This window comes from Oreochromis niloticus, linkage group LG20, assembly GCF_001858045.2.
Source record: "Oreochromis niloticus isolate F11D_XX linkage group LG20, O_niloticus_UMD_NMBU, whole genome shotgun sequence".
Taxonomy (NCBI): domain Eukaryota; kingdom Metazoa; phylum Chordata; class Actinopteri; order Cichliformes; family Cichlidae; genus Oreochromis; species Oreochromis niloticus.
In genome coordinates this window covers 34,604,060-34,619,740 of record NC_031984.2, presented here as the reverse complement: position 1 = coordinate 34,619,740, position 15,681 = coordinate 34,604,060, and the positions used below count along the sequence as shown (strand labels likewise).

The window sequence follows — 15,681 nt, the reverse complement described above, 5'->3', positions numbered from 1 at the left end:
TTGGAATGTGGAGCAGATTTGTGCTAGAGCCAAACAGGTTCAGATGTGAGCAAAACGTATTTACTGGCGCCTAGAGACTAGAGAACTGGTGCAATATATTCTCTCCTTCTGATCCCAGTAAGCAGTCTGGTAGGGTTCTGCATCGGTTGTAGCTGATGTAATACATTTTTTTTATTTTATTTTATTTTATTGTTATATTTTATATTAGAGAGCAGATTATTACACTGATCAAGACTGCCAGATATAAAAACATACATTAAGTCCTTTGTGCTGCTCAAAGAGAGAAAAGGCATCTTTAGCAATATTTTGAAGTTGAAAAAAATCAGATTTTGTGATAGACCCCACATAACAGGTTTCATGGTTGATTGGTCAAGTCCTAAACAGAGTTAATAATATGAATTTAAGGAGAAAAGAAGAGAAAGAAACACGTAAGTTGTTCGCTCTTTTTTTATAACCTCGACAGTATGTTGTGTCCAGGTGTGGATGACTTTTGAGCACGTTCAGAGACCCGATCGTCTTGGCTCCAAAAGCTGGAGCTGCAGTGAGTTTGAGTGTTAGGATGACCCGTGTGACTGTGAGGCTGCTCCTCCAACCCACAGCAGCAGCAAGGTAAGTCATTACAAAAAAACTATAAATATGCTTACTTTGAAAACTGCATGTGAAATCATTTAAAAAGTCTTCACTAAAGTCATCGCCTCTGTCAGTGCGCCCCAGGGCAGCTGTGGCTACAGTGTAGCTTGCCATCACCAGTGTGTGAATGTGTGTGAATGGGTGGATGACTGAATGTAGTGTAAAGCGCTTTGGGGTCCATAGGGACTAAGTAAAGCGCTATACAAATACAGGCCATTTACCATTTAAAGAATTAAAGTAGATTTAATATATTTTGCATGACAGAAGGTGCTACAGAAACAGCATTCATGTATTATTGTGGTTGGAGTTGTGGTTGGAAAATTTCCCAAAATGATGAACTGAAAGAGAGAAACTGCAGAGTTGTTCATAATTCTCTTTAATTTTTTCATTATAGGCAGATTCAACCTTTGTGGAAAAAGTCCAGCAGTGTAAGGATTAGCTTTAAATTATTCATAGTTTTTCAGCCCAAAAATCACTTTGCTAAGGAATAACCACATCTCTTTTAAACTTATGTGTGAATCAACCCGAGAATGATGAAAAGAGGAAGTGATTTATTTCTGGCAGTCCCTCACCATGTCAGCACTTCTGTCTTCTGCTTTTGTCACCATGTGCTATACTTACTGTTGGACTTTCGCTGTTCAGCTCAGTGTTTTGAAAAGGGTAAAATGCAACTTGTGTAATTTGACTTGGTTAGTGTGGAGAATTTGTAAAGTTCGGAATACTGAATAAGGAGTTCATCAGCTGAGTCAACACAACACGGAATCTCTTTACTTTGGATAAATAAAGTGGTTTGTGTGTACAGAAGGTAGGTGTCTTAAAACTACATACAAAGGAAGTATGAACAATTGCTAGAGACATATATTTTGATTATATTTCTCTTAGAGAAAACATGCAACCATAAATATTAATGTTATGCTTTTTTATTAGATTTGTCAATCCATGTTTTAAGATGTTAAAGTTCATTTTTGTCTGTAGTTTCTTGCCAAGCCAAGTTTAGACCTCAGAAAGTGTCAGGTACAAATACATTTGCTTCATTGTGGATGTGTTTCTTTTGAGTGATGGCCCTCTACCCTCACATAAAAGTAGCTTTCATTTAGTTAGATATAACAGTTTCCCACATGAACCACAGTCATTTATCTGCCAAATGGAAGGTTTGTGATTTGATCCCTAAAACAAAGTGTTGAAAACGAGTGTTGTTGAAAATGATGCATCATCACTGTGTGTGGGATGCATTGACTGTCTGAATGTGACTTGTTAAATGTTAAAGAAAATCCCAAATAAATCAAACTTGCACATTCGCTCAGGGTGAATGTATGTAAACTTCTGTCAACTACTGTACGCGTAGAAGTATTAATCAGATCAAACTTTGCAAAAACCTCAATATTGTTAAGTCTATTTAACAAAAACCTAGACAGTGGTTTGTTTCCCCCGGTATGTGGGAAACCTACTAACATGTGTCTTTAGCTGTACTTCTTGCCGTATTGTGTGGTGTTTATTGATATAAGTTATCAGGCGCGTCAAAGTTAAACTAATGCTGTGTTTCTGCCTCCTGATGTTCAACTGTCAGCTGCCTGCAGACGTGCCGGGGCTCAAAGACCTTTGTGCTGCAGGAGAGAGCTGGCTTTGTGTATCAGTACACCTCACTTTGCCCACATCAGACAGACCTGTGACACTAACGTAGTGCTAGTCACTTCAGCTGTTTGTGTCTTCCATCTTTGAACAAACTGATTTTTATTCTGACTGTTAATCAGATAATCTTAAATGACTTCAGATAGATATGGTGTTATTTGTCTTTTGCCAGAAATTAAAAAAAACAAAACAATAGTATTTTGATACAATACAAGTGGTTTCATTTTTTCTGATTTGAATTTGAAGTAACCATGGTTACACATCTGTTCTTGCATTGCAGGTTCAGTAATTGATGAAAGCAGCAAGGAACGGTACGAAGGAGGGTTTAGGAAGAAGAAAGTTAGCGATGATTCGCAAAGTGTCATTCCTACAGAGAAAAGACTCTACAGGTATAGAATTGGAGCTGGGATTAATACTAAAATAATTAATTGATGATTAAAAATGAAAATGAAAATTATAAAGTTCTTTAAAAAGTTTATGGCCTGAGTTGTGAGTTTGAAGTTTTCTAAGATTCAAGTCTATGATGTTCATTTTGTAAATAATGAGCCTATTTGAGTCATGATTTAGAGTGTGGCTACCTTGTAACTAATAACATGTCACCATATGTGCAAACGTCCTCTGTCACAGCCAGCTCATTACCAGTCACTTTTGGATCCAACACCAAGGGTGCCAAACCAAGGGTGCAAACAATAGTTAAAAAAAACAGCTGATGTCACCATTACTATTTCTACTTTTGTACAGGGTACGGCAGAAACCTGTCAACATTCTTTTTAACATTTAGCATATAGAATAATAAAAATTATCAATACACGCCTTTGGAACTTAATGTCTGGGGTTCAATTCCCAACCAGTGCTGTATGCGGTAAGGCTAGACCCCCCATGCTAATGTAGCCTATCTCAGATATGAGTGGGAAAGAGATAGCTGAGATACCATCATGGAAGAACAGGCCATTGCACGGTGTGTACCCCTGGCAGGAGGTGGCTGACATCCAGAAATCCTACCAGTGGCTGGACAAAGCTGGACTGAAAGACAGCCCAGAGGCACTAATCATGGCAGCACAGGAACAAGCTCTGAGCACAAGATCCATAGAGGCTGGGGTCTATCACACCAGGCAAGACCCCAGGTGCAGGCTGTGTAAAGATGCCGCTGAGACAATCCAGCACATAACAGCAGGGTGCAAGATGCTAGCAGGCAGGGCTAGTGGCCGGCAGACCAAGTGCTAGCAACATCAGAATGGAGGAACATGAAAAGCTGGAGAGGTACCAAGGGCTGAGAGAAGAACTTAAGATGTGGAGGGTGAAGGCAACAGTGGTCCCAATGGTAATTGGAGCACTTGGTGCAGTGACCCCGAAGCTAGGCAAGTGGCTCCAGCAGATCCCAGGAACAACATCTGAGATCTCTGTCTAGAGCAGGGGTGTCGAACTCCAGGCCTCGAGGGCCGGTGTCCTGCAGGTTTTAGATAACACCCTTGGTCAACACACCTGAATCAAATGATTAGTTCATTACCAGGCTTCTGGATAACTGCAAGATACGTTAAGGAGGTAATTTAGCCATTTGAATCAGCTGTGTTGGATCAAGGACACATCTAAAACCTGCAGGACACCGGCCCTCGAGGCCTGGAGTTCGACACCTGTGGTCTAGAGCGTAGGAACAGCTAAGATACTGAGCAGGACCCTCCAGCTTTCAGGCCTCTCGTTAAAGACCCGAGTTTGAAGGATAAAGACCGCCTGCAGGGGCGAGGGGGGAAAAGTGTATATGTGTGTATGTGAGTGTGTGAGATTTATAATAATAAAATGCTTATTATATGAATAAAATATTCAGTAATAGTGATGGAAAAGAAGACAATAGTTAATAAATGAGCCAGGAACGTCAGTAAATGACTTGTGATGCAAACACTGTCTGGTTGTTTTATTTTGCAGGTGATGGAAAAGATGATGCAGGTTACATGGATGTGTCTTTGTGTGAGGTAAAACACCCTCCACCACAACTCTGCCCCATGCCAGAGGGACTCAGCAGTCAGCAGGTGTGCATGTGAGCATGTGTCCACTAATCTGTATCGAGGGGCGCTCCATTTATTGCGACTTATTAAAGGCTGATGAAACTGGATTTTCCTGTGATGCTCTGATGTCAGTTCACTATATATTGGTCACTTTATTAGTTGAATAAACCCAACCTAAAATCACCCACTTAGGAACATTGTTACTGTTTTCTGTCTTTCACAGGAACTCTGTATTTGATCTTATGGTGGCAGACTATTGTCTACAGCTGAGGACAGAATTAAAACATAACAAGGATTGTTTTGGGGGAAAATTACTGTGTATTGTGTAGGGGCATTTCTTCACCAGGAGTGATGTTTAGAAGACAAACTTGGAAGACAAAGCGATGACACAGACCCAGTTTTGCTGCTGACTGCTTGATGTTTTCTCTCAAAATCTTCACATATCCTTCTTTCTTCATGATTCCTTTCACCTTAATGAGATTCATGTCCAGATGCACTAAAGCATCTCCACAATACTCCCATCGCTGTGCTTCATCTTTCTCCAAACATAAGCAGCATCTTTGTGGTCAAAGAGCTCTAGTTTTGTCTTATCTGACTAAAGGATGCACTTCCAGTATGCATAATCTTTCTCCAGGTTGTCCTTAGCATACTTTAGTCTGGCTTGACAGTGTCTCTTCTGCAGAAGTAGAGTTTTTCTTGGTCTGGAATCAGGCAGTCCATTTTTATGCAGAATTTAGTGTTTATCTTCTTTCCTTCTTTAAAAATACACCTCACTGTTCTGGGGTCTTTGGACACATCTCTCACTAGTTTTCTTCCCAGAGTCTTCCTACCTCTGCCAGGCTTGTTCTGTACTGTAGGGCTATCTTTGACATTTTTGATACTTCACACTTGGAGACGCTGAGATGACTTTGTATACCCATCTCCTGCTTTGTGAGCATCAACAATTCTTTTTTCCAAGTCTGAGCAGATTTCTTTTGTTTTTGCCATGAGGCTTTCTCAGGTGAGAAGCTCAAACCCTGCTGATTTTTTTTTTCTAAAATAATTGTTATTGAGTGCAAAAAACAGTTTTTGTTTTTAAAATAAAACTAGTAGGTTTAGAAATGCTATGTTGACAATCCCTTGCTCTCTTAAAACACAAACTTCATAGGGGTCTAATAATTTAGTCCTAATCCTTTAGTCGTCACCCTGCCAGGTGGGTGGTCAGGTAGCATAGATATCCAAGTTTGGGAATGTGATAGCTTGAGATCAAGATGACATAGAAGCTCCAAATCAATACCATAGGTGTATCTACTAAAAATCTCAGGTGAGTTTGAATGTCAGTGACCTCGATGTTAAGGTCACAATAAGTTTTCTGCTAATCGTATGAATGCAATAATAAGGCACGGTCAATATCATAGATTTGTCATACATGTGTCTATAGTAGGAGGCTGAGGGGTAGCCAGTATTTTAATATTCAGTTACTTAGTAGATGAAAAGTCATTGGACAATCGACTGAAAGGCAGTTTCAGTGCCAGGTGCTTCTGTGTTATTCCATGACATATTCAGCACATAAGAGCAATTCATGCCAAATAGTGAAAAAGTTATTATTCTGTCAACAACAGATGATTATCCTCAAAACGACTTTGAAAAAGACCTGATTTCACAGCTGTGACCTTAACCTAATGGAGATTTGTATATGGACTGGTACCTGTACGGCACTTTTCTGCTCTAACTGAGCACTTAAAGTGTTTCTTTTACTACAGGTCACATTCATAGTTTTCTAGTTTTCACACACACACACACACACACACACACACACACACAGTTGCACAGCTACTGATTGATGCATCAGGTGCAATCTGAGGTTCAGTAGCTTGCCCATGGACATTGCAATAGTGTATTGAGGCAGCCTGGGATCTAGTTACCAACCTTACAGTAGATAACTACTTTATGATACTGAGCCACAGCTACCCACACTTACTGCAAGGTGAAAGTTATTTAAGCATTCTTAACATCATCATGTTTTCTAGGATGTTTAAAACAAATTATTTAACATGAACTGCTTCAAATAAATATCAAACAACTGTGGTTGAAGTTTAGTAAAATTTGTCCTGTCTGTTGTTCTATATTTTTTCATTCATCTTGACTCATCATCTACAAGTTTTCTAAAACTGAAACTGGTTCTAAAAAAATCTGTTTGCGCATGTTTTTATTTAGTTGTTTATATTTACGGTCATTGGTTTGCTGGGACCATTTCACTTATTCATGATATTTGTTTGTAGCTGTTGCTTAGCTGACACTTACTCCACATGAGCATGGCTTTAGTTTTGTTAGAATGGAGTGCCATAAACTTGGGCTTAAACTGCTTTCTTCATTTTACTAGCTTGTCCAATTGATAATGTGCCAATAGAGTTTGTTTGTAGTTCACAGAATCCAAAGTGGTGCTGTTAAAACTGTACGTTAATGTTTTACTAACTATTAATAACAGTTTATTGCAAGTTGTTCCTAAAGTGATTTTTCCCACTGCTTCGTTCAGGTTGTCAGACGTCTCATTCTCAGATCCATTGTGCAAAGTGAGAGCAGCTACTTGGACTCTCTCAAACGAATCCTTCAGGTAAGACACGTTTCTCTTCAGGTGCTGTCTACTGCATGTCAGTGTGGAACTGAATCACGAATTTTACAGTTTTTATATTATATACAAATTTTGCATTTTAATATAAAGGTTAATTATAAATGTTCTGAGCACATTTTGGTAACTCACTCTAAAACTTTAATTACTTTATACTTAAGCAGAAAAAACTTCAGCCATTGTGAGTCATTATTTAGCTGATGAATTCATCAAGGATATCAAAATGCAAAGTATACAGTTTAAGCACTGTTTGGGTAACCTAACAGAACCATAACCACAGATATGCAGTATACCAGATTGTTCTGTCTTTGTCCTTCAGGAGTACCAGAAGCCTTTGTTGGAGACACAGACTGTGATTTTAAACCCTAAGAAGGTGCGTCAGATCTTTCACCGCCTGCACGAGATCTATCAGTGTCACTGCATGTTCCAGATTGCCCTTGCATCCCGCGTGGCCGAGTGGGATCAAAGTGAGAACATAGGCGACTTGTTTGTGGCTTCGGTCAGTTGACATTTTCTTCCTAATTTCTCTTTTTAATTTCTGTCATCCTTCACCTTTGAGTGAAGTGTCCATCACCACACTACTGAAGTCTCTTTCAAGTCATTTAAACTCCACACAACGTGCCCATAACACAGTTTTTGTAAAGCTGAAGTCTCTGATTCTAAGCCAAGGTAATCTCAGTGATGTATTAGGCATAGGGGTTGTCAGACCATCATGGCTGCACTATTTCCTGATTTTAGTAACATAACATTATTATCTGATAGATGCCTCTCTGCCTGACAGACATACTGAAATATAGAAGGTGAAGGCATTTATGGAGCAAGATCGTGGTCAAAAGTTGATTTAATTTGAAAAAGGTATTTGAAAGTGAAATTCTAAGTTTTTATGTTTAAAAGAAAGTGAAAAAAACATGAATTGTTTTATTTTAAATAAACTATTCGGTTTCATGCAAGTCTTTTTTCCAATTTATTTTTAGCTTTAAATTCACTTTTCTTTGTTTCAAATCTCATTTGAACTCATCCAGTTTCAGACCCTTTTTTCAGTTTCCCTGATTTTGTGGTGTGAGCGTGTATCAAAGGGGAGGGGCAGAATGTAGACTAATGATTGACATCTCCTGTTGTCATGGTTAGCACTTTGTGACAGGCAGAGGTTGGACCCAAATGCAGGACTTGTAACACAAAGTGATGAATGAAAGGAGGCAGATTTACTGCTGTAAACTTAGAAACCGAAACCAAATACAAAACTCTGAAACTAGAAACTAAGAACTCGGAACAGGGAGTATTGCGGGAACCGAGGAGCACAAAGAAACCCACAGCAACATGGGATGACGTGACAACAAGCAGAGAAAGACAGAGGATAATGAGAGAATGGAAAACTGGAGGAAACACAGCTGGAACTAATCAGACATAACAGGACAGGAAAGAAGCAAAATTGAACATAATGAACACAAGATGATAGACTGTCAAAATAAAACAGGAAACACACTGAGACACGCAGACGCAGAGAAACAGACATGAGAACATAGCCGAGTAGGGAGAAAGAAAAGGAAGACCTAACATGGACACAGCAGATAAACGAACATGAAGACAAGGGTGACAGACACATGCAACACGGGAGGCACAGTAACATACACCCACATAGCAAGCAGGTCTGGCCCGGATCTGGTATCAAGCCGGCACTGCTGGCTGACTTCTGGCATGATAAGACGTATGTCATCCAGATATGGACCAGGCCTGGCATAGATGGCACTGTCTATGTGATGGCATGCCAAATCTGGCTCGATTGTGGTTTGGTTTATATGGCCCAGGCTCATAGAAAACAGGTCTGGCCTGGATCTGGCATCAAGCTGGCACTTCTGACTGACTGGTGTCTTGGCAGAATGTATGTCAACCAGATGTGTGCCAGGTCTGGCAATGATGGCAGTATTTATGTTCCTATTTTCCTATTTTAGGTAGAAGACGTTTGAGGGGATAGGTTAATTGGATAATCCAAATTGTCACTAGGTGTGAATGTGTGAGTGAATGTGAGCGTGAATGGTTGTCTGTCCCTGTGTGTTGGCCCTGCGACAGACTGGCGACCTGTCCAGGGTGTACCCCGCCTCTCGCCCTATGACAGCTGGGATAGGCTCCAGCGCCCCCCGCGACCCTGGAAAGGATAAGCGGAAGCGAATGGATGGATGGATGGATGGATGGATGGATAGGTAGAAGACCCAAATGTCATGTTGCAATACTATACTGCTATGGTAGCCAACGTTTCAAATGCAGGTTTGAAAGGTTTGTGAGTGTACACTTTATCCAAAACCTAGTAACGGTTTACTCGTTGTTGCCAGTGGGTGGGTGTAGCTCAGGAGGTAGAGCAGGTCACCTACTGATCAGAAGGGTAGTGGTTCGATCCCTGGCTCCTCCAGTCTGCATGTCAAGAGTGTGAATGTGTATGAATGTAGTTAGGAAGCACTCAGTTTAGAGAAAGTGTGTGATTGGGTGAATGTGGCATGTTGTATAGAGCACTTTGAGTAATCCGGGAGACTAGAAAAGCGCTAAGAGTCAGTCCATTCACTGTCTAAACAGCGTTTCCTCATGTTACTTTTGCACTGTTTTGCATGTTCTGGCACATGTTGATATTACATGGCTTGATTAAGGTACACATTAGGCTGACATCTGGGGCCAGAGCTGAAACTGTTCTGGGCCAGCACAGGGCCACCAGTGTGTCTACAACTGGCCCGTAGCTGCACACCACTTACACATGGCCCACATACCGCAAAGAATGACGGCCCTCTGGTGGCCCAGATCAGGTTTGCCAGATGTAATCCACACATGGGCCAGCACAGGACCACTAGTGTGTAGGCAACTGGCCTTGTGCTGGCCCATGTGTGAGCCAGCACAAGGCCGTCATTCTTTGCGCTATGTGGAACATGTGTAAGCACATTGTGTGGGCCAGATTCGGGCCATACCAATTTTGCTATGTGGGCAACTACACACCAAAAACTAAATATAACACAAGCAGAAAACTAAGAGAACCAGAAATACCAGTGATTAAACTAGGAACCTAAACAATGCCAGATAAAGCCTAAGGAACATAGAAACACTGGGTCACAGACCAGGACCATGACAGCTGTGTCATGCTCATTGCAAGTTAAAAATGAGCATTTTAGTTGAAGATGCTGCTGGCACTAGCAAACAGGTACTAAACACGGTTTCTCATTATTCTATGAGGAACTATATAGATGAATATTTGTAACATACTGATATACATTAAAGAGGACATGCTCTTAAATCTGACATATGTTATGTTAGCTAACTAGTGACAGACTGATATAGATAATTCAGAGGATAATAACGACACAAAAACTAAAAGTCAGTTTAAGGGGATCACTTTTATGCTGTCCCTGGCTGCAGCAGTGAGTTTTATGTTAAGAAACTGAGGCTATGCTGTTCACTTTCACTGTCTGACTCTTTAGCAGTAAGTGGCTGTTTGGCTAACCGAACGCAAATGGGGAAAATCCACCCGTTAGCCGTAATGTTTGGGTTTGTAAAGCACTTTATAAATAAGAACAGTCATTTTCAAATAACCTTTTCAAATGAATAAAACTTTTGACCCTGATTTAGCTCCACAGTGAATAAGTCTGTTAGAGTGGGAGCTCCGTTAGGTCTTAAATAAGTGTTTCAGAGGGCAGTCAGAATAACCTATGATAGCTAATGGTTTGACTGAAAACTGTGACTCGTTAACCATTTATTTGTTATTAGTTCCACCTGTTGAATTACTGTGAATCTTAAAATACAAATATTGTGGAGAAGCAGAGTCCTCATGTCACAATGTTTCCTTCACAGTTTTCAAAGTCCATGGTACTGAACGTGTATAGTGACTACATCAATAACTTCACCAGCGCCATGGCTCTTATCAAGAAGGCCTGCTTGTCAAAACCTGCTTTCTTGGACTTTCTTAAGGTGCTCACACTGCACATTTACACCACTTGTCAAATGTGAGAAATGACAAATGCAACCGATTACATGTTCCCTCCCTTCAGGGGAGAACTAAGAAGAGTACGATTGTTAACTGGATTTAAAATCTAACTTATACCAAATGATAAACAAGTGTGACCTTTTTAAAAGTGCAGTTTAAATAAAAATAATGTGAAAAGCTGTAAAGTGAAAAGGGTGGCATGGTGGTGGAGCTGTTGGTGCATTTGTCACCTTGCAGCTAAATGTTTCCTGGTTTAAATTCGAGATGAGGCCTTTCTGTGAGGAGTTTGAAGGTTTTCCATGTGCCTGTGTGGGTTTTTGCCAGGTATTCCCATTTCCTTCCACAGTGCAAAGACATAGACTGAAGGTTAACTGGTGATTATGAATAGGCCATGAGAGTGAGACAGATGAATAAAGTGCTATCGGAATAGCTAAAATGTGACCTCCAGTGGAATCAGCTATGAGTAAGTACAATATCAGAACAGGGTGTGCTGATATGAGGAATTATGGAAATTCTAATGTTTTGTTAAAGTTCCTATATCCTGAGAATACATGGTTTATAAGGTTATGAGATTTTTATGAACTTTGAAGTGTAAAGTACGAGTTGTGAGCACCTGAAGCCTCTTACTGTCAGCATTGTTCCAGCCTTTTGGCAAGAAGACGGCCTCCCTTACAAACCAGCAGCAATTTCCCCTTTTTTCTATGTTGAAAGCAGGTAACTGAAGACCATGACTGCCCACTTCCAGAAGTGGAGTCCAATATTCATTTCATCCATTGACATTTTAAAAAGTACTTACATACTTTTAAGACTTGAACCAAACTTAGGCGGAGATGTGGTCTTTGGGGTCTGCTACAGGGTAGGTGTGGAGCAGCGAGGCTTACGGGGCAGCTGTTCTTATCTCCCTGTTTTGTGTCTCCGGGGCTCCAGCACCCTGCCACGGTCCTGGACGGACATACCACATTCTGGTAAGGTGTCATGCAGACCCTCGTTCACCAATCCCTGGTTCTCCCCGGGGCATTGTTGGAGGCAGAGTGGGTGGAGGTTAGATGTGTTCACGGGGATATTCACAATTACCCCAATTGTGCTGCTGCTATTACAATACAACGGTAAAATGCATAGAGTAAAGGCTGTAGTTAGCTCGCACCTGTCGCATGCCCTAATTCTGGGAACCAATTGGCTGCGATTCATCCCACGGAAGATTTTCCACTGGACTAGTCTGGGATGACACCCTACGCTCAACCTTTGACCAAGTGATAGAAATTGATGGTCACTCGATGCGCCCTGATGATGCGCGGACCGCACTTCGTATTGTTAAATGATAGGCTTTATCGAGCCACCGGGAAATGATTTTCCAGACAGCTCATTATAACCCCATGGCAGGGCATATGGGATATGACAAAACTCTGGAAAGAAGAATGGCCCAATTTTTTTGGCCAGGGATCTGTCTGGATGAGCGCCAATCATGCAGTGTCAGGTGGCATTTGTGTGGGTGAAAAAGGCCCTCTGGGGGAGCCACTGCTCCACACGTCTAACTTTTCCCTCCCTTTCATCCTGCAGACGGAAGCCTCGAACAGACTGCTGGGGGCTGTTTTGTCCCAGCAGGTAAGGGATCACCTGGTCGTGTCTGGCTATCCCTTCGTTATTACCTTCTGGGATGCTCATTTACCCCACTGCAGTGGCTCCACCGCATGAAGGATGCCAACGCCCAGATCACCCAGTGGTATCTGGCTTTGCAGCCTTAAAATTCAAGGTGATCCATAATCTGGGGGTGCAGATGGCAGTGGCAGTGACCGATTTCCTCTCCGGCTGCGGGGTTGGCAGTAAGTTGGCTGGAGCAGTGGGCTTTTGGGGCAGTGCCAGGGAGGCTGATGGTGCCAATCAGCTATGGATCCTTGTTACCATAAAGATTTTGTGTGGGTCAAAAATAATAAAGGAAGGGAAAAAAGGAAAATGTGCAGATAAATAATTACTCTTAATGGGAAAGGAACTACTCATTCCAAGATGGCGGCGCATACGGACATATGCTGCATCACAGCGCTCCCAAAAAGTCGTCAGGAGCTGACAGACATTTGCCTCAACCTGAACCTGGACTTTACTTCAGACTGGACTCATAGTATCCCACCCGAGATTGCAAAATCACTGGTCGCTCTGTGGGTTATTGTTGGACACAGTAAGCGACATAGAAGGTGGAGGGAGACAAAACAAAAGCAGGGATGCAGAATTGGCTATTGTGTCCATCTGTGAAAACAATGACACCCCCCCCACTTCCATCCATCTTCCTCACCAATGCCAGATAATCAGAGATTTACTACAACCATTTTGCCCGGGAGTTTTGTCTGATGAGTGTGACCAAATCCTGATTCCATCCGCAAATCTCTGACGCCTCAGTTGAGCTATCAGGTCAGACCCTACACTGCCAGGACCACAACAAAGACTCCGGTAAGGGAAGGGGTGGTAGTCTCTTTGCATATGTACTACAGGCCTGGTGCCATAACAGCTGAATTATAGACATTCATTGCTCACCAGATGTAGAGGCCATGTCTAGTGAGTGCAGGCTCTTTTTATCAATCTTGCGAGCTAATGGTAGTCATAGTTACCATTATTTACATTCCCCCGATGCTAACGTTAGCTCAGCACTCAACCACCTCCAATTTGTCATCAGTAAACAGCAGAGAGAGCACCCTGAGAGCATCCATGTTGTTGCCGGGGACATTAATAAGGTGTATATGAAAGCTGTACTCCCCAAATTCCCCTAACGTGGTAAGTGTCCTATCAGGGGGGACAGGACACTGGACCATGTGTACAGTAACATCAAGCAGGCCTAGAAAGGGACACCGCAACGCCACCTAGGACAACCTGACCACTTTTCTGTGCTCCTCATTCCTGCCAACAACCCCCTGAGGAAACAAACCCGTCCAAGCACCTGGACCACTAAAACATGGCCAGATGATGCTGTCCTCCAGCTACAGGACTATTCTGATCTGACAGACTGATCCATCTTTGAACAGCAGGACCTGGAGACCTTCACTCAGTCTGTCCTTTTGTACATTAAGTGTTGTGTAGAGGATGTGACAGTGACCAAAACCATCTGGGTTTTTCCTAACCAGAAACCTTGAATGACAATGAAGTACAGACTCTGGTCAGAATTCGTAACTCAGCCTTCAGCTGAGGGACAGTACTCTGTACAGCACTGCCAGAGCCAACCTAAGGAGGTAAGAGGAGACTGAGAGTGGTGAACCCCAGGAGAGCTGAAGGCCTCCACAATCATTCCCATCCCCCAAAACACTGGTATAGACAGCCTCAATGACCTACAGCCCTCTCATCTGTGGTCATGAAGTGTTTTTGAGCAGATAGTGTCTCAGCACATCAGAGACTGGGTGTCACCCCTCACAGAGCGCTGAGCCGTCTGGAGAAAAGGAAGAGCTACATGAGGATGCTCTTCATGGACTACAGCTCAGCATTCAACACTATAATCCCAGACACCAAACTGGACCACAGTCAGATTCCCCCTTTCCACGTACTCCTGAATCCTCACTAATTTCCTCACTAACTGGCCCCAGTCAGTCAGACTTGCCTCCCCTCTCCCTTATGCCCCTACTCTTACTCAGCACCAGATCCCTGCAGGGCTGCGTTCTCAGCCCCCTCCTGTACGCTCCTGTACACCAGTCCACCTCCAACTGACTTCATCGTCAGGTATGCTGATGACACCACCTATGGGCTCATCTCTAAAGGAAATGAGTCTGCGTACAGGGAGAAGGTGGAAAATTTCTCCCGCTGGTGCTCAGAAAATCATTGGCTGCCCTCTGCCGAGGCCATCACCAGGTCCTTCTGTCTCAGGAAATCTAGGGCACTCACAGGTGACCCCAATCCTGCCCACTGACCCACCAATCTGAGCCATGATCGGCGTAACCCTCACCACTCAAGCCACTCACACACAGACTTTACTCAGACCAAGTCCTCTTGCACGACTTCCAAGCACTTTGCAACCTGTCCTCTAATGTGTGCCTTTTCTATTGAATGCCTTTCTCTTGTTTTGCATATATTTGCATGTATATATATACATGCAATATATACAATATATATACTCAGGACCTTACTGCGAAGTAACAGTGCTAGACACTTCACCACTATGCCACACTGAAAGAAAGAAAAATACATAAAATAAAATTCATGAACATACAATCTGTAGTTTTTTAATAGTGTTGTCAGTGTGACAGACTATAGAATATTTATGAACTTCAACTGAAACATACAACTACAGCATCTGCATGAATATCTTTATTGAAACACATATGGACATTATTCTCTGTCTTCTCAGACAAACAATACAAACAGTATAATGTGCCAGAACTACTGTTTGGCCCCCTGTGCTATTTAACTATTAGTTATTTAAATCATTTTAAAATCCAGCAGCACAAAATCCAGTTAATTTGAGAGAAGAAAATCCTCTATATGCCTAAGAAACAGTCTGCTTTGATGATCAACCTTTTCTGCTTTCCTGAGGAACATCATCTGCAGTGCATTGAAATCTCAGAATAAGGAAGGAGGAAATTGTGCATCATCCACTGAGATCATCAGCAGACTTTCAATATTAAGAGTTAATACATATTTGAAAATGACTCAGCTCTGTAGTGTTGTACAGCAACCGTCGAAGACGAGGTAATCCTCCCCATTCTTCCCAGCATGCTACATAAGGCATAGGGCATTATTCCATGTGGACCATAACCAAGTGGTTGTAGGATCTGTAACTGACAGTTACAACCATTTACCTCAAGTGATCAAGTGATCTTGTAAAATACAAAACTTTGTTTTGAAACATGAAGCACTTCCTATTTTAAGCTCAGTGGGAAAAAAAA

At 42.0% G+C, this 15,681-nt stretch overlaps 1 protein-coding gene across 3 annotated transcripts in view; it reads left to right on the top strand.

The window, feature by feature from the left end:
- The first annotated feature begins 1,226 nt into the window (after positions 1–1,226).
- LOC100709217 (rho guanine nucleotide exchange factor 10-like protein) overlaps positions 1,227–15,681 on the top strand; it is a 39,013-nt gene continuing 24,558 nt past the window's right edge. The window contains exons 1-6 of one of the 3 annotated variants that reach the window (XM_013267198.3): positions 1,227–1,435; positions 2,540–2,648; positions 4,180–4,283; positions 6,775–6,852; positions 7,187–7,366; positions 10,693–10,809. In XM_013267198.3, coding sequence (XP_013122652.1) covers positions 2,552–2,648; positions 4,180–4,283; positions 6,775–6,852; positions 7,187–7,366; positions 10,693–10,809 — 576 coding nt within the window. In that variant the 5' untranslated portion in view covers positions 1,227–1,435; positions 2,540–2,551. Of the gene's footprint in view, positions 1,436–2,539; positions 2,649–4,179; positions 4,292–6,774; positions 6,853–7,186; positions 7,367–10,692; positions 10,810–15,681 lie in introns of those variants that run through there. The other 2 variants (XM_019350187.2, XM_025901714.1) reach the window with 2 other exon arrangements.